The 19,127-nt window shown below is 37.9% G+C and overlaps 3 protein-coding genes across 4 annotated transcripts; 1 reads left to right on the plus strand and 2 right to left on the minus strand.

Moving 5' to 3' along the window:
* Window positions 1-2,448: 2,448 nt before the first annotated feature.
* On the minus strand, window positions 2,449-4,607 carry LOC119085223 (caltractin-like). Of its 2 annotated transcripts, none has more exons than XM_037195536.1 (2): window positions 4,457-4,607; window positions 2,449-3,525 (listed from the first exon to the last, which is right to left on the minus strand). In XM_037195536.1, exons 1-2 carry the CDS (start codon window positions 4,457-4,459, stop codon window positions 2,998-3,000), a joined length of 531 nt encoding a protein of 176 aa, XP_037051431.1. In that variant the 5' UTR covers window positions 4,460-4,607; the 3' UTR covers window positions 2,449-2,997. The 2 variants fall into 2 exon arrangements, with proteins under 2 accessions (XP_037051431.1, XP_037051430.1); XM_037195535.1 differs by having other exon boundaries at window positions 2,449-3,531; window positions 4,457-4,597.
* An 845-nt stretch (window positions 4,608-5,452) lies between these two features.
* Window positions 5,453-7,953, plus strand: LOC119085224. The gene is made up of 2 exons (XM_037195537.1): window positions 5,453-5,946; window positions 6,064-7,953. The coding sequence occupies exons 1-2, from the start codon at window positions 5,785-5,787 to the stop codon at window positions 7,933-7,935; spliced, it is 2,034 nt and encodes a 677-aa protein (XP_037051432.1). The 5' UTR covers window positions 5,453-5,784; the 3' UTR covers window positions 7,936-7,953.
* A 2,132-nt stretch (window positions 7,954-10,085) lies between these two features.
* Window positions 10,086-17,692, minus strand: LOC119085225 (CCR4-NOT transcription complex subunit 3). Its single transcript, XM_037195538.1, has 6 exons — window positions 17,330-17,692; window positions 15,547-15,779; window positions 14,806-15,450; window positions 13,643-14,737; window positions 13,346-13,555; window positions 10,086-11,054 (listed from the first exon to the last, which is right to left on the minus strand). Exons 1-6 carry the CDS (start codon window positions 17,352-17,354, stop codon window positions 10,956-10,958), a joined length of 2,307 nt encoding a protein of 768 aa, XP_037051433.1. The 5' UTR covers window positions 17,355-17,692; the 3' UTR covers window positions 10,086-10,955.
* Window positions 17,693-19,127: the final 1,435 nt, after the last annotated feature.

Raw genomic sequence — 19,127 nt, forward strand, 5'->3', positions numbered from 1 at the left:
AAAATTAAAATCTTCTCTTGTTCAACGAACTTTTCTTGGAATCAATCACAAACCACAACAACTCTCAAATGAGAAAATATGCTGAATTTCACCTTTGTCTCCCTGTAAGTAGATCCAACGCAATCTTATTTTTACTAGTTACTGGGAGGAGGGTGATCAGAAATCCGAATAGGCATTTATAAGTAGAAACTTAGTTACGTTTCTAACGCTAAATATTTTGGTACCTGACATTTTTATATAACTGAAAGAACTTTTCGTCTGGAATCTAATACCATACTTTTTCGAAATAAAAAATCTACTAAGGAATTGATAATTGATAATGAGTTAGTGGAACTGGATTTTCTTTGTTTCAAAGTTTTGTTCTTGGAACATTTTGACGGAAACCAGCAGCATTCATTGGTACTGTGAAGATCAAACACTTCTTAATTAATCGGCAATTAGTTTACGCTTACAGAGTTGCTTTTTAGAGAAATTAGAGTTGCTTTGTCCAATTAACCACACAAGCAACCTCCGGTCAGCTTTTTGGGTTCGCAACGAAAAAATAGAATTGTAAAATTTTCCTAATAACTCCAATGGTCCTCGGTTTTTTAAGCTTCCGTTAAAATGCTAAAAGAACAATGAACATAAAGTCACCATTTCAGCGTCAAATCGATTAACTTATCTTAGTTCTATTATTCCGATTCTATTTTAAAAATCTTCTATACGTTCTATGGTCGAGTAGTCAGACTTTAGGTCACTCAATAGACCTTAGATTGGAAACTATCCAATTTTCATAAGCTTTTCCTTTCCTCATTCAAATTGTTGTTACCTTTTTATTTCTATTTTGTGAATCTAAACTCTTTAACCATCGAATTCTTAAGGACGAACTGAAGAAGCCACAGCAATCACTTAACTAACGTGGAACAAAAAAAGAGAGCCGAATAACATTTACTCAAATACTCTCAACATACGGACGAAAGTTTTATTGTGATACTTCGCAGTTGACTAATAATGAGCTGCCGCGCAGCGATTTTTTTTAATGAATAACAACTTCTTATAATTTTAGTAACTGACTGTAAGTGAGAGACTGTAGAGTATTTTTTAAAAGTGGGGGGCACTGGGGGGGATTTATAAAAAGTGGGGGGGGATTCAGGTGGGCCTGGGGGGATTTTTCCCACGCGCTTGTTCCTTATAAAAGGCCCTGATTGCCGTCGTTGTCGATAACACATGACAGCCGTCTGAAAAAGGTTAAAAGTCTTTCGGTCTAGAACATAAGTCCTAGCATCAATTCCATTCATTTTTTTCAGGCGAGGTCGACCGCCAACGGATTCAACAACTGAAACAAGCCGTCGCCGAGCTAAATGGTCGAAACAATGATCTGCTCAAGCGGAACAACGACTTGGAGGAGGTTATTGACCAGCTCCGCATGGAAAACCACAATATGCTTAAGGCTATTGAAAGTCTAAAGCAAAACTAAGTATTCTGGTGTCAGTTTCAATTTCAAATATATTTTTTTCTTTTCTCGGTGGTAAATATTGATTCTGGGTAGGGCACCAATACATGTATTTTGGCAAAATAAAATTTCATCATGAAACGGTTCGTCTGATTTATATGGTTTTAATTTATCGGCTGAAGGTTCAGTAAAACCATCTCGTCTTATCTACATACCTAAAATATGAGAACACAGTTTACTTAAATTGACCAGTCAGCTCGAGAGCTGCCTTGGTGCAGCATGTTTCGTAAGGAATGCTGTTCAAAGTCTTATAGGAGCTAACATCAATGAAGTTCGAAAGAACTTCTGAAGGAAGAAAATTCTGAGTCAGATGACTAGACACCAACTGAACTATAGTAACTAAATCCGGTAGAGAATCGCACTGCGTTGGGCATCCTTAGAATGAAATTCGCAAGTTCTGCTAGGCTGTACATTTTTTGTTTCTCATTAAGCAACTAGATGGATTAGACTGAAGTTAGGAAGCACTTACAAAGGAAAATCACTGTAATTGTAGTCATTGCAATGACATGTGAGGATTGCATTGATGTTTCGACAACGTGAGTGTTGACGACTTACTAAAGAAACCGATGAAACGACGACTAACGTTTGTTCAGGAACTCACCGTTTTCTTCAGTAAGTCGTCGATACTTCTCGCAGTTTCTGCACTTCTTTAATATTTTAATATAAAAGGAATATTCCCTTTATAAAATTATTAGAAACGACGAATTTCTGAAGAAACGGCGAGTTCCTGAAGAAACGTTGACTAGTCGTTGTTTCTTCAGGAACTCGCCGTTCCTTCAGAAAGTCGTCGATACCTTTGTCGTCGAAACTTCAGTGCAATCATGTGAGGTATCGTTGAAAAGCTGAGCTCAACCTCTTTCAGTACAACTTATTTAGGAAACGAAAACTCTTTAACGTTCATTAAAATTTTCAATTATTCTCACCCGACAGTTAGTCTTATCGAAAAGAAAAAAACATTTTATTTCAGTGTCTTTTTGTCCATTTATTCGTAAAATATAACGACTAGTATTATGCTGGGCATTCAAACAATTTTTTTTCCCAATTTTAAATTTTAAATTTCACAGACACACAAAATCGTACGTACGTCCAACTCTCATATTATATGTATAGTGATCATTTTTAGTAAAATATCCTTAAACGCTAGCGATTAAATTATATTTTAAAAAAATGCGTGGCTCTTTGGAGTAAAAAAACTTCCGTTTCTTTTACAATATTTTTATCTAAAATTTAGTTGTACACGTCTACAGCTATATCTCAAGCAGATCAGACCTATAATGTAAATCTACTTAGTTGTCATCTGACAAGATTGTTCGGTAGACTAGAAGCTTAAGAAAAAAGAGATTTGTGACAAGACCCTTCTACACGCGTGCAAATTACAAAGAATTTAGATTCAAGCAAAATTTTTATAAATAAATAAACCGAACCGAATCACAGACGGTAACTTAATCGAAATAAATAATGAAGAAAAATGTACGAAGAAGAAATGGTGGTGAATCCCAATCACCCTAGTACAGGCTCGTTTTCTTCATGATTCTCAAAAATTCGTCTTGATTCACTTCACCGTCACCATCCATGTCCGCCTCCTCAATCATCTCTTTCAGCTCCTCGTCGGTCAGATTCTCACCCAATTCCTTAGCGACCCGTTTCAAATTTTTAAACGAAATCGTTCCCGTATCATCGTCGTCGAACAACCGGAACGCCTTCAGAATCTCCTCGTTGGAATCTTTTTCCGTCATTTTCATTGTCATCAGTTGCAGAAAATCGGCGTAGGAAATTTTACCGGTACCCTCTTTGTCGACATCGGCCACCATTTTCTTGATATCCTCCTTTTTCGGCTCGAATCCCAGTGCCCTAATTGCCACCTTCAGCTCTTTGATGTCAATGACGCCAGTGCCTTCCGTGTCAAACATATCGAACGCTTCCTTAATGTCCGACTTTTGCTCATCCGACAACTCGAATTTCGGTCCGGATTTTTTGCGACCAGTTCCCGGAATCGATTTCTTTGTGGCTACACTCGTGGTGGTGTTTGTTGACACAGACTGCAACCAAAAGAGTAAAATTAATTCAATGCACAGGTCAGACCGAATTATGTGGTAAGACAAAACAATTTCAACGGGTGTCTCTTCACAGAGAGGTCCATCGGCCCTATCTGTTCTGATGGCCTGGCACCTGAGACCTTTGTACATATCCTTAGGGATTCTCCGCTCTATACCAATCTCAGGTTCCGCACCTTCTGGTGTCATGAACTCCAAGATGAGGATCTACCATAATTAGATGACAAGTGCCTTAACGACCTACTATCGAAAACAGGGAAATTCCCCAAAAGGACGTAGTAAGGTCAGGGAATAGGGAACAGAAGATCTTTGATCTGGTTGGTGCTTCTCAATTGAAGAAGACTCCCAAAAACTCTAATCTATCGATCTAAATGGTCGATCGAATTGATACTCAAAAACCACGTACAACCCGTACAGTCATCTCGCAACGAGGTCGAGGATGTAACATTTATAGGAAAATGATTTCATGTCCGACTAATGGAAATATTTAATGAATGTTCGTCATTTCATATAACAAAATAATCCCCGAGGGTAATTAAACTGCTACTGTAAAATGTGAATTCTTCGTTATGAAGTGGCCGTGACCTTTTGCGATGGTTATGTAAACAAAATACAGCAAATATTTGGCCACAAAAAGTTTTTTTTTGTAACATATTACCGAGTAAACATAAAAGACAAGCGAATATGTGTCTTTTTATGGAATCGATTGCACATAGTATAACACTATCGAAGCCGATGATGGCAATTACATTAAACACAAAATATTCTAAACGAATTCAAGAATTTTTTTTTTTATTTTATTTTCCGAAACAGGTGGTTGGTGTGAAACTAAAAATATGATTCTACAGCATTTATGACTTCCAGACATTCTATCACATGATTTTAATGGAAATAGACAGCCTATACGTACCATTTTTCTGTTTATATTGCGATCAATATGGACTATCAACAAAGTTATGTTCTTTTTTGCGATTTTATTGATAAAACAAGCACGCTATACGAAATAAGTTGGATTTGTTTGACAACACAAAATAATATGCAAGGATATATTGACAGTTCCATTCGATGCGCAGACGGTAACGACATCTCTCAGCCGCAAAAAATATAGGAGGATACTGCGTCGATTGCATTGAGCATGAGCCTGAAAAATCACTTAGAAAATCAGCAAAGGGTTAAACATGGTATAAGTCTTATGTTAATCGGCTATTGAAGGAATTTTCTTCTCAGCTCCTATAGAATAGATAGACAAAACAACAAACAAACAAACACCAAACATTATAATATAGATAAAAATGACAGTGTCACCATTCCATATATCGAGTGTAACCATAGCACCACGGCAGAGTAAAGTAACCCAATGAACGTCAACACAAGGTATGGTCGAATGTCAAACTGTGTATGTAGCGGAGGACATAGCGATTTCATGTATTTCCTCCGGTTTGTATGAACAGACCATACCTGGTTTATACTTTCATTGAAGTAACCCAGGCAGAGCAGTCGATTTTGACCTAAATTCATAAGAAGGCCTTCGATTTTGGTGCAAAACGCTCACTAATACAAATGCATGAAACGAATACGTAAACGATTATAACGGGATTTAGGTTCTCCTTTGAACGTATTTTCATCGTTTGTTCCTGCCTGGTTTACTTTACTCTGTCGTGATAGCACTGCTCCTAGCATCATTAAGACATTCCTATGACAGACGTCAAAAAGCCATCTGATACCGTCTAACTTCAAACATTATCTTTGTTAATGAAGCAGTGCTAAGGTGTAACTCGTTAACAAACCAAAGTCCGACCACTGAAATTTCGGTTTAATTGGTTCAAATCGTGGAAAAGTTAAAAGCCTGTGAGGGGTGAAATTGTCTTAGCTGAATCACTCATGTGCTGCCATCTCTTATTGATCACTGAAACAAATTAACACAAACAGCACAGCTTCCAACCATATTGACGCATCATATCGAAAGCTCGATGAACTTTTTCAAAGCTCGACAAAAACAGAGTATAATTTCCACAAGCACAAAAGCGGAGCTTAACAAGCTTAAAGCCAACAAAAGCTTAAGGTCTCACTTAGTATTTTGCATTAGATTTGTTGGATGTCAGCATTTGAGGGCATACGCTTACTGACAGCTAAAATCATTTTTATTTACCTGACTGGCCTCACTGAATGACGTCCCCGTTTAATTGTTCGCCTTAGTTTTAGTTTATTCGAAATCAATATTCGCGAAATACCTGTACAATGAGTGTCAAAAAGTGCACCGTAAAGGGATGTGAACGAGGGGATATTGTGGCATTACAGCGGCAAATTCAAGTAATATCATTGCCAAAATCAAAGAATCCACATCAACCATCGCATACGGAGACAATCATGTTTCACTACTTCTGTCAGGCTCATTTTGATGTAAGTTCAGCGTTTGAATTTTCGTTGATTTTGATTTTAATTTGAATTTAACGTTCGTGTGTGTGTGTGTGGATTCGGTTGTGGATGTTTCACTAATCAAATCATTTCAATTTCCAGCGCAATGAGCTACGCAAAAAGAATGTTAGACTGTTACCAGCGACAGCTTTAACCAGCGATAATGACCCTAATTCTACCGTAGGAACAGAGGCCACCCAATCAAGACTGAATGAATTGTTACTGAATAGTATGGATGGTAATCCTGCATACTCGAACCGGAAACGAAAGGCTGGTGATTCAGAGAATCATGTTAATCAAGTGAAACCAGCAAGATTGATTAACAATGGGAAGTTGCACACACTGAATGGAGCACTTACAGCGAAAGACATTACGAATAACAAAGTTCGGAAGATCAATTCTGAAAACTGTGAACCCTCAACGACTACAGCTGAAGATAATGACTGTATCATTACCGAAGAGCCATCACCAACCGTCATTGATCTATCGGATGATGATGCTGACGAATCGAATAAAATGATTGAGTTGATTTTGTGCGACGAAACAGAGCTCGAGTGTACGGACACGACTAAGGAATATTTGGTTGAAATATCCAATGATTGCGAGGATCAGGATGATGTTGAACCACTTGACATTAGTTTTGTATCGTTCAACGACCTGCCGAGTGAGTCAATAGATTTCATAGACATGGAAAACGAAGACATAGTCGAGTGCGAAGATGACGAGACGAAGCAGTCATCAGACTCAACACCAACTGCACAGAAACGCTGTGGAAATGTTTGGAGCGCAGATGACAAGTCAATTGATTTGACGGACGAACCAACAGTTGACGAGGAGGAAACGAATGTTGATATCGAGGGGTTTCGCAGTGCTGTTATTAGAGAAATCAGACGAAGATTAAACAAAAGGTTTCCTGGAGTCATACAGACAGTTTCATGGAATGAAACCTCGCAACAATTCGAGGTTAGCTTATCGAAGACAGCAAAGTTCAAGGCGGACGACGGATTTCAAAACTTTTTACGCGAAGTCGTGAATCAGGCTATTCAGTGCAACGATCGTGCTAGTAAAGCGAAAGCAGCGGCTCGAACCGGTAAGCGGAAAGCAAATGGTCAGGTCAACAAAAATGTTATTCTAAACAAGGAGTACTCCGGAAAGAGTCAGCAAGAAATTCTGAAGCATTCGCAAAATTCAACGAGTGCGAACACACCACCTTCGACCAGCGTAACTGATCGAAGCACCAAGACATACAATCTGGACCAAATTATGAAAAAAACAGAGTCGTACCTAGGTCTCAGAGCGGAAACACTTCGACAAATCGAGAATCTTTTGCCAGAACGTTTGCGACATCGCTCAATGCTCATTCTACTTCTACGAAAACTCAAATTGAACGAACCATTTTTCATGCTATCCGATGTGCTGTGTTTGGACAATGAGCATTGTGTCAGAATTTTCAACGAATTTCTACCGCTACTTTCACGTACTCTCAAAGGACTTATTCAATGGCCAACGAACAGACGCGAACCACTGGCTATTGTGGATGTATTGGAAATTGAAGTCGAAAAACCAAAGTCGTTGGTTAAGCAAAATCTAACATTTTGTAGTCGTCGACAGCGACACATTACCAAATTCTTCATCTGCGTCACACCGACCGGTTACATCACCTACATATCTCCGCCTTTTCAAATCATCCGAGCGAACACATTTATGGTCGGCCTTCGAACGATACCGCTTTGTTCATCAGTACTTGCAAATCCGGACTTACTTGCATCGGTCACGTTAAGTAAGAAGTCACGAATCACCTCCTTGGGCGATTTTAATCATCATCAGACAGAAAGAAAGATTTTCCAACGAGTATGTGATCGTCTCCGTCGTTTCGCTTTAATCAGCGGGGTCTCACATCTAAAGAATGAAATTCTGTTGCATCATGCACTGTCAGTGGTCGCATGTTTATGTAATTTAGAACTGGAGCAATAAAACTGAACTAAATGAGAATGTGGTCGAAATTTTTTGTATAATCTTGGAATCTGCAGGGCAATCTGTAGTTTGAAATTTGAAACGAATGGGCTGGCGACGGGAATATTTAGCCTAAATATTTTGGTTAGACTTTTACTGGCTGATTAACGGAAGAAGAGTAGTCATTGGTTTCTATCTTAGATTCTTTTGCCGAGTGCTGCTGCTGCTGTGATTGGAAGAGGACTGAAGATGTAGAATCTTTCCCTGGTGTCAGAATGTTACCGACATAGGTCTAGTACCGCTTCTGTCACGTCACATTACATCAGAAACTGTTGCCGTTTGTAGTATCAGGTGAATTCCTTATTTCTTTATTTAGTACCTACCGTTACTCTTCACGAATTACTTTCCACACTCGTTAAAGGTACTCATAAAGTTCACAGTCTTCTTCTCCGTTGATTTTGTGTTTTAATGACAGTCGCTACCATTGAAGTCAAGGCAGTCAGTGCAGTGCTATCACTTTAATGATACAGTTCACGGCATTCAGTTTAGTAATTTGTGTTGATTAAATGGATAGATTAATATCTAAGCCTCAAAATCACTTGTATCGTAGTTTTGCTGAGATTGGCAGAGGACTTTACTGAATACGAAAGTTTCCTCTGAAAGACTTTCTCAGCTTTAGATTATTTTCGAAAATTTCCAATAGGAAACCCACTTTGGCCAAGTTATTAGTCTCGACTCGAATGGAAAACACATGAACATGACAAGTATCATAATAGGGTAAACGGATAGAGATTTTGGATCACTTATAACTAACTGGCCTCTAGTTAAATGTCACAAGACACAATATTTGTAATTCGAAAATTCGAACTTTGAATTTCTATTTTTTATCAGAAATTGTTGGCATTGCCCTCAAGACCAGTTACATTTAATTGATCTTCGCTCTCAGTTAACACATGATAAGAGCTAGAATACCTAAGACCACTTTAACTTTACTTGAGCTATTCACTTGTCATTGAGCAGAATGTTCAGTGAGTGTGATTTTCGTATAACTGGTCTCGGGGTTCGCCGTCAAGATCAGAGAAATCGATAACAAATCGATTTTTTTTTGTAAACAGAGTCTGAATTTTTTTAGCTGGTACCGAGACCAGTTAAATTTAACTGGTTTTCACTCTTCTTTAACACTTCATAAGACTGACAAAAAAGAGTTGAAAAACTTACCTGCAGGTAACATTGTCTCCAGGTAATCTATTTTATCGACAGCTGTGTTTTTCATATGGGGAGATATAGCTGTGGCAGCTATTGTAGGTTACCTGGAGACATAGTTACCTGCAACAGGTAAGATTTTCAACTCTTTTTTGTCAGTGTCAGAAAGAAGGAAATATAATTTGGACCAGTTATTTTAACTCGCCTTGGGGAATATGTCAAACATTTATGTGAAAATATGAAATGACAAGTACCCCAAGGTCAGTTATAATTAACTGGTGATCGGAACTCTCGGTCTGATCATAACAGTCTAATTCTTCTCAACCTTATATGACACATCCCTCAAAAAAGGTGAAATATTTCCGAATTACATTTCCTCCTCTCTACCTTGCATCTCCCTCTCTCTGAACTTTATAGAGTGTTCCAGTTCGTTATTCGAACAGCTTTCAAAAGGGATGCTGCGTTTCGCAGCTATCAAAATCAAAACAACAACGGACAAAGCTTTTTTTTAGTACTAGGCAGCTGCGTACCCGTGGCATCCATTTTTAAAAGCTTTTCGAAATTAGAACTTGAACAGAACACTTTATAGAAATGAAAATAAAAGTTCGAATTTTCGAAGTATGAATTTTGTATCTTGAATCTTGTGTACCTTCTGTCTTTTGTTGGTTTTTTAAGGATTTTTTTGTGTCATTTTGACATTGTCCACGACCCGAGAACCTCTCGAGGCCAGTTAAGTTTAACTGAGCCGAAATATCTATCCGTTAACACTGTATTGTTGTGCGCGATTGAAGTGGTTTGAGTGGTTTTCAATGTAAACTTTTTGATTTTTTAAATGCACTTTTTTATTTGAATTTTTTTTTTCAGTTCACGGAACACTTTTACGTTTTTTTTTCTCTTTGTTTCTATTAATAAATATTACAATTTTTCAATTTTTTTTCTGGTTTTTCTCTTTTTTTGCTCTTTTTTTAAGATTTAATAAGATTTTTTGTGTTGTCTCAGCAAATCCGTAAATTTGCTCAAAGTTGATGCCGTCATTTCTCGAAATTTGTAGGTTTTTGTTTTTCAAATGCAGAAGATTGAACCGTCATGAAAAGCGTTTTAAAATGACCATTTTGAGAGTGAATTCATTGTAATTTAATCTTTCGTTCTTCTATATTCTGATAAAAGCACAAGTGGTGTATGTGTGTGTTTGTATGTATGTGTGTGTGTGAATGTGATTGAGATTCGTGCGAGTCAAAGCGAAAAAAACATATGACTGAAAACAGAAAAAGAGGAAGGTCCTCGGCAGAAAGGAAATATTCCAAAAACGAATAAAAAGAGATTTGTCCGAAGTAAAGCATTCAATCGACATTAGTTATACTGATTCGTGGTTGAGTTGACACTTTGATTAATTGATTTTGTGTGTGAAATGAAACAAAACAAATTTTATTTTCATGGAAAAGTTCTGCGCTTTTACTCTTAAAAACTAAAAAAAAAATTAAATTTAAAAAATGTATCACTGCGCAATCATAGTGGCCATTTTAAATGTTCTTTTTTCTCTCTTTCGAAATTAGCAAAATTGCATCCGATGATGATGATAAGAACTTTTTACGCAAAACTAAACATCATTTCTTTGTTGTTGATTTTATTATTTTAAGGTTTTTCTTTTCTTAAAAAAATTTATTTAGTTTTGTGTTTTCTCAATTCTTTCTCTCTTCTCTATCTCTCTCTCTATCTCATATTTTTTCTCTGCTGTCCATTTGGATGAACGAAATTTGTTGTTGTGGTTTTAATTAATTCATGGACTCGCATCGATTCAAATTTCGTTTTACCCAAAAAACACATATCATCATCATTGATCAATTCAGGTCCCTGTCTTCTAAGTACTTGTATTCAAAAGTAAAACCTTCCTTTTTTCGTTGACCCCACTTTTCGTAATCGAAGTAGATGTAAGTTCCCTGGAAATAAAAAAGAGAAAATTCACTGTAGTCACTCGTGACAGAGGATAATGCAGATGGTTGCTTTTTTTGTTCCGGATGGGATGGAATACTGTGGTCAGTGACCTCGCATACTTTTAATATCGATTGGACTGGATAAAGTTGATTGTTTAAATTGATAACGTGGAACAGGCTCGGAACAAATCAGGTTGACTTAAAGCCTCATGTTCAGATTATTCTGAATCTGATTGGAATTGAACCTGAGTTCAAAATTTTTACTTGACTGAATTTACCTGAAATCTGTAAATCAATCAAAGTTCAGGTAAATCAGGACAAATCTGATTTTTTTGCAGTTATACCTGAAACCTGGCCTGATTTACCTGAACTTTAATTGATTTTCCGATATCAGAAAAACTCAGTGCAGGTCAGTTCAGGCTCAGATACTTTCGGGTCGACTAGAATTTCAGGTTCAGATCAAGGGTTAACTGATCTGTTCGGAGTCTTTTAATGAGTCCTTTTCGACCTGATCAATCAATTTGACCTCACCTGAATTTAACTGAAACCTCAATACAGTGAACAGGTCAGATCTGACCTCAAACCCGACAGGTGTTTACCTTAAAATTTGTATGAAAATTTCAGTTTAATCTGAAACTGACCGACAGGTGTCAGAGATTCAGTCGGGAAATTTCAGACACTTTTTCGACTGCGGTCGCCCTATTCCGAGCCTTAATTTCTGCCAATAGAAATGACAAAATACTGCCAATACGGATGAAAACTGTGTAACAAATTGCGTCTACATCCGCGGACATGGAAATACCATTATTTCGTTATCCTGATTACAGTGATTTTTTCGCAAAGAAATTGGATACCGGGAAATCGTGCCTTCGTCAAAAAAGGGAAATGGACCGGGAAGTCAGTTTAATGTCTTTAGTTAACGGGAAATTTTGACTTGGTTACCGGAAAGAAAACATTATTTCCATGTCCTTAAATACGGGTAGGCAGGGCCTACTTTTTGGAAACTAATTTCTTGAATTTCTCGAATTTTCTCGAATTTCCTCGAATTTCTTAAAATTTCTCGAATTCGAGAAATTCGAGAAACTTCAAGAAACTCGAGAAATTAGTTTCTTGAAATTTCTCGAAGTTTCTTGAATTTCTCAAAGTTTCTTGATTTTCTCGATTTTATCTAAAAGTTTCTAAAAAGTAGGCCCTGGTAGGCACTGAGTGAAAGTGAAAGGTAATTAGGGGTCGAACATCCAAACAAGTTAATTCTAATCGACTCAAATCATGATTCTAAATTAATGATTGTTCTACGGTAAGGCTTCAAAATGAACCGTTTTTTATAGCTTCGAAAAGTACAGTAAAGTACGAAATGGCGGACCCACACTTTCAATTTTACACACTCAGATCAAGCATATAGTTGTGGCTATCGGGCACCTAAAACAGATTTCTTCTTAACGCGGCTACAAACGGTCTCAGTGAGCGGCTGACAAAATGCGATGAGGCCTTTCCCAATGTAACGCAGAACGTTCTGAATTGATTCAAATTGCAAAAGGCAGGAGCTGCGGGGGAATGGGAGCCAATAAGAAGATTTTTCCCCACAATTTTGAACAGTGAGCAGTACATCGACATCGACAACATTGGCTCTACCGAGAGCTAAGGACAATTCTGTAATTCATGTCATAGTGAGAGATACTTCCGAAAATATTTGTGGCGGAAATTCAAATGAAGTCTCACCGTCACTTGGGAAGCAACGTCGTAATTTGATCACTTTGCAAAGATGACACCCTTTAGGATCTTGAGTAATTGATCTTACAAAAACCGGTTTTTCTCAACGCATTCAGTGGAACGGATTGTGGCAAAATTTAATTGAAATTCATTTAACACTAAGGGGATAATGCTCAAATAGGCACTTTAGGCACACCGGCACACTAAGGGAGTCGAGGAATAGCTCCAAATAAATTTCTAAAAATCAAATTTTTCATTTTTAGAAATTCATTTGGAGGTGTTCCTCGACTCCCTTAGCACTTTCCGGTGTGCCTAAAGTTGACAGGTCGCAATTACCGGCAACTGAATTAACCGGTGTTAACTGAATTCCCAAACTATTCTTTGCTACAATGCCAATACCTTCTAAATCTGATGTAATGGCAAGGCAGACAAAATTTGATTGCAATGCGTGGAAACATTCAAAGGTCAAAGGATTTGGGAGTAAGATTTGGAAAAAAGACAGGTCTTCGAGATGATAAATGGAATCAGTCTTCAATCTACGAAATCGTCAAACTTAACATTGAGGTAGAAAATGTGGAAACGTTTACCTGTTCGAACTCTTCGTTGATGATTTTCGGTTCTTCATGCCGTTGAAACCACATCATGTACTTCGTATGGAATCGCCAACTTTGCTTTTTCAGGGCCTTAGCTGCTAAGTATTGCGCTTTTGTTCCTTCCATGTAGTAAAACACAAAGAATAATGTCTCCGTTGATAGACGTTGGAAAAACTCAACAGTGTCAGAGTGTGGCAGTTGAGACTGTTGGATGAAAAGAAAAAAAATTAAAAAAATTAAAAAAATTTTAAAATAAAAAATCTTCCGATCGAAGAGACGCAATTCCCTTACTTGTGGATAATGGGCTGGCGTTTGCACGGGTTGTCGATGCAGGTACGCTCGTAATCGTTCTGAATCACTTGGCGTAGGTAAATGGTAATACGATTGTTCCATCATTTGGAATTGTAATTGGTGTTCCTTCTGAAGCGGGGACGTTCCTAATGGCGCTACGCCTAACAGTGGCGGTATGTGCGCTTCATTAGTACCGACAACTTTAACAATATTTGTTGATGTTAAACTATTTGGATTTGGTCCGTTGGAGACGTTCTGTTCGGGGAACAGTTGTCTCGTATCGACTGGAATTGGCAGTAGCGGGGAACTATTCTCCAAGCCCACTCGATTAACCGCTTCCTGTGCGATCGTTTTCAATGGTTCAGCGGATGGCATCGATATGGTTTTGTTATTTACTGTGCCTGGAATTGCTGACGTAGGACCATTAAGCAAATGTTGCTGTTGTTGATGCTGCTGCTGCTGAAGCTGTTGCTGTTGTTGCTGTTGCTGCTGTTGCTTTGGGGATGTTAATGACGGGGATGTTCGACTGCTGACAATCGAATTCGTTGGTGATACACAGTTAGCTATCGAATTGCTGGTGGTTGTACTGGTTATGGAAGTCATAATTGTATGGCTGTCGGAAACAGACGATGGTGTTGAATTTGGTAATGACGTAAGAATATTGTTTGCTGCTGACACGGCATTTGATACTGGCGCTTGAATCGATTGTATGGTATTTATCACAGGCTGATTTGCATGAGTTGATTGAATTGGCAGCGATGTGGTCGATGTGGTGGTAAGTGTGACCGCAAACGCTGAAAATTGATTCATAACGGGCCCGTTCTCTTGTGATGTGTTATGCTTGGCGACAGCAGCAAATGCAATGGATGATGCAACCGGAACAGTTGGCTGAAACGATGTGGACAATGACGATGACGACACGATTGTAGCGGATACATTTAGTGGCGGAGCTGGTGCTAGCGACATTGTTTGTGTCGTTGTTTTACTAGGCGTTGTACACACAACCACTGGTTTCGCAGTCGACGAATTGCTGGATGGTGTCACTGTTGCATTTAGATCGGTCTTTGTTGCTCGCACTGCAGTCGGCTTCACGGGCTACACGAAATAGGACAACAAATTAGTAAAATCGAGGCATGGCGTATCTACACTACACGCACACTCACCGTTACTTTACTGCCAACAGCGTTTTCGGTTTTATTCTTCCGTTCAGGGAATTCCACCGACGCCGTTTCGCTATTATGATTGAAATTCACATTACAGTCAATCGTAGGCGTCATGACGGGACTCGAACCGGATATTAAACTAGACGAATCTTCCTCGTCGTTCTCCTCGTTTCCGTCAATGGCGCCAGTGCCAGACATTTCCACCTCGTCCAAGCCGGTAATGTCGTCATAGAGGTATTCATTCTCCTCAAAATCGGGATCTTGAGACGAATCAATGTAGTAGTCAACGTCATCCTTAATTCGACGTATTTGCTCCACTTCGACGCCATCATTGTCGAGCATTCGCAGCAGCATTTCGAGCTTTTTCACGTGAAACCGGTGCCGTTTCAGTGTAGCTTGCAGTTCGTCGTTTCGGTCCTGCTTGTCTTTGTCGAGACGTTTCTTCTTACCAGCAAGGAGGGATTCGATTTCGCTTTCCAGTTTCTCGGTTTGAATTTGAAGGGCACTGATTGATTGATTGAGCCATGTTCGTACATCATCTTTCATGCGTTGCGCTGGGTCCAGTTTTTGTGCAGCACCCAAGCCTTCTTTCGAGTACGCCTTAGTTTTCGTTTCGCGTTCGACCACCTTGAAACGTTCCATTTGCTAAAGGTTTTGGTGCGGAGAGAGAAAGAGAGAGAGAGAGAAATTAGTAAGTTTGACATTAGGCGTTTCGATGATGAGACTATTTGACGTGCTTACAGTTTCTATAAGTCGCCGATACTCCAGCAAGGAACTTTTGTCCTTAATTTCGGCACTTGCAATCCATGCTTTAATCTGATCGCGCAGCCGTTGCAACTTTTTGATTTCTTTTTTGAGATCTGCTTCATATTTTTCCTTTTGGTTACTGTTAGTGGCATTATGTACTTTTTGCCAAATATCTTCGAATGTATCAACACCTTCGGTTACTTTTTTGAGACATCTATCTATTTCTCCTGTACAAACGAAACGAAACAATTTCTGTGGTCAATAAAAGTTGTCAAAAAGAAACGTTTTTCGAAGCAAAAAAAAATTAATTTCGACAATCGACGCATTAGACACCGTATTAGACACTCGACGTCTCGAATGACTTTATTACGCACTAATTTACAGAGAGAAAAAAAAAATTACTCGCGCGGGACATTGATAAGAGGAATATATATTTTCGTAGGCCGATAAAATGTGCCGTTTAAAATCGAAGAGCATGCGAATCAATTGGGTCAATGATTTGACCTCGGCACACAAAACCGAAAAAAATTATTTTCGAATAAGATACGAATTTGGATGGTGCCGATGTGCGTGGCTGAACAATTTGATATTTTGAGGTTAACAGACGGATCGTATCCATCTGCGGGAAATGTGATCACCAGAAATATTAAGTGGAAACCGAGGATAGATGCACATTTCACTGACTTAAATATATGGCAACAGAGAGATAGAAAGTATTTGGCGCCGGTTGACATTGAATTTTACAGTCAATTTAGTTGAGTAAAAGGGTGAACCAGTTCATGCAAAATTAGGATCATTTATGGAAAGTCAATACCTATTTCAATGGACCGACGAAAGTGTGCTAATTACCGATCAATTATAATCTCAATTGCACGTGCAACTGCTTTAGATTCATAAAATATAACTTGCTCGCAGCGATAAAATTGGTCGTGAAAACAAACGGAACAAATTTATTAGAAATCTCTGAATCAAACATCGGAACCGACTGATTACAAATTACTCTCGCAAATAATTGATTAATTAGCATAATTGCTACCATTTGCACAGAATTGACCAGACACTTGAGTACTAATTTAAATTGGTCAATGCCATATTCGGTAATGATGACACAATTCTTTACGTTTTTCTTTTTGATTTCTCTTCGAGACATTACAACCGACCAAACGATCGAGAAATGTGCACAAGTGTTTTCGGCATAATGGGCATAATTTACAATCGAATTTCTCACGATTACCAACAAAAGGACTGAAGCCCCGTGAGCGCACAAGAAATTTTTTTTTAGCTCACTTCAATGATTTTTTCCTTCGAAAATTATTCGCGCAAAAAATTGTTTGTATGCAATTAAAATAGGTTGAATACAAGAAAAAAATAATATTTTTTTTATCACTTGAACAAATAATGGTAATTACAACAGCAAAGAGTAACAGACAACTCAGCGACAAACAAAATTCATTCAATGTTGCGAGATATATTTCAAAGTCGCAGAATTGAAAAGAAAATGATTTGTTCAGCAGAATCAACTTCTCGGGAACTTTTTTTTCTTCTTCTTCTTTCAGCATATTTTAAGCACACTATTACCACGTCAAATAAACCGATTTTTCCATCAAATTTTTGGTCACAATTCCGTCTTTCAGTTCGGAGATTCTGTTTCACAGATAAATTCGATCCGATTGCTCAATAATCGTTCAATTATTCCCATTGTAAACACTAAAAATCTCTTTGTACAGGAATGGTCGTCTCCGACAAGCATTCACACTTCTGATTCCAATATCCTCACCTTGCAACTTTCGCGTCGCAGCCATAGCTATGTTAACGTTTTGTTTAAATGCTCAGACATAGTCTAATTATCCAAATAGTTGTTAAAGTTATAATTAACACGTCCAAAATGGCAAAAAATAATTCAAATTTATGCTTTTTTGTGCTCAATTAAGATGGCGGAATACACTTCGAACACAATTTTTGACGACCAGTAGATTTTTTGTTTTCGTTAGGTTGAAATTCCATACACAAACTGTCTAATACCGGTAATACCTTTCAGATCATTACCAACAATATCACAAATATACCAATGTACCGAAATGTTTTTGAACCGGTGGCGGATGGTACATTACAATGCTATAATTAACACCAAATATGCTACTTCTTTTCCAATTAAATTAATTAAAATCTGATTTGGAACGAGTCTACGACGTGAAACTGTGGTTATCTACCGAAACCCCAGTCAAATAAATCGACACAAATTTTAAATGAAAATTTAACCGATTTTTGGGATACAAATGGAAATTCTGGGTCGCATAAGTTATTCTACTCGTTTTGAATTTTTATCAGAAATTTAATCAGAAATTAATTAATTTAATTGGAGTATAGTTGTAGAGTTTAACGTATTATCCGTAAGAGTATTATCCGGTAGACCAGCTGGTAATCGGTCAAATTAATTGGTAATTTACGTGGTTACAGCCAGTGCATACACGAAAATTCAACTTGACCCAACAAAAAACCAAAATCTCCGTTCTATTCGTTTTATTGCAGTTCGTTCAGGAACGGACCACATCAAACGAAATGAAATATTACGACACGAATAGCAGTACCACTAAAATGCGATATTTCTCGATTTTTAAATGAATGGCAAGTCTTTGCTTTTATTTAATAATTGCGTAGGTGATAATGTAACTGTATTAATGGCAAATGTTGGTTGTTTATTCAAAAAATTGTAATTAAATTGCACAAATGTGCTTATTGATATCTAATATTACTCCGCGGGTACGATCTCTCAAAAATTTTAATGAAACAATCTGCGTTTAATGACTTGACGTTCAGTGGCATTTCGTTTTTATGACATTAAACCTTTCCACCTGTATCGTTAATGTTTTTTTTAAATCTTAACCGAACTCAAACTAAATTCTATAAATTTCATTTTTTAGTGAAGTTTGTTGTTAATATTGCTGTACATCGTAACACAGCCTAGATGGAATATACCACCCACCCAATTACATGATCTTACGATGAGAACTGACTGATTTTTAAAAATTCCGTGAAGGCTGTAAACTTTGGGGAGGTCGGGCAAAGCCATTTTATTAGATACGCTGGAACACAACACTTCGGATGATTTTATATGTAAAAAAATTCACCACATCATCACGACGACGAGAAGAATCACGGGAAGTGAATTTTTGTTTGAGATCCTCGATGAAATCCGCCATTTTTTGTCAACTGTGGTGTGTGACCCAATGAAAGCATACTTTATAGGTACGGTCTAATGTCAAAATTTGTATGGAGCAGCAGAGGAAATAGCGATCATTGAAAGGTGATTTTTTTTATACGAAATCGCTATTTCCTCCGGTTTGTATGGGCAGACCATACCTGGTTTGTACTTTTATTGGTATGACCCGCGTATCTGTATCTGCGTGAACTCCCCAAAGTGTACAGCCTTGGTCTGAACGAGTCCTGGGAAAGTATCAAATTGACCGTGTGACGTGTTAACAGAATTTGAAAAAGGGAATTTGACTCTACCTCGTAACACACATGTCTTACTTACTTTTCTTGAAACAGACTAGTCCCATCCTTTTTTAACTTTT

This window comes from Bradysia coprophila, unplaced genomic scaffold (assembly GCF_014529535.1).
Source record: "Bradysia coprophila strain Holo2 unplaced genomic scaffold, BU_Bcop_v1 contig_94, whole genome shotgun sequence".
Classification (NCBI taxonomy): Eukaryota; Metazoa; Arthropoda; class Insecta; order Diptera; family Sciaridae; genus Bradysia; species Bradysia coprophila.

Bases quoted from the DNA above. Each gene is read 5' to 3' on its own strand.
- LOC119085225 (XM_037195538.1), bottom strand. From the start codon at position 17,354: ATGGCTGCGACGCGAAAGTTGCAAG. The intron at 13,556-13,642 runs GTAAGGGAATTG...TTCATCCAACAG, and splicing joins CGCCAGCCCATTATCCACAA to TCTCAACTGCCACACTCTGA. The intron at 11,055-13,345 runs GTAAACGTTTCC...TTTTATTTCCAG, and splicing joins TCAACGAAGAGTTCGAACAG to GGAACTTACATCTACTTCGA.
- LOC119085224 (XM_037195537.1), top strand. From the start codon at position 5,785: ATGAGTGTCAAAAAGTGCACCGTAAAGGGATGTGAACGAGGGGATATT. The intron at 5,947-6,063 runs GTAAGTTCAGCG...TTCAATTTCCAG, and splicing joins TCTGTCAGGCTCATTTTGAT to CGCAATGAGCTACGCAAAAA.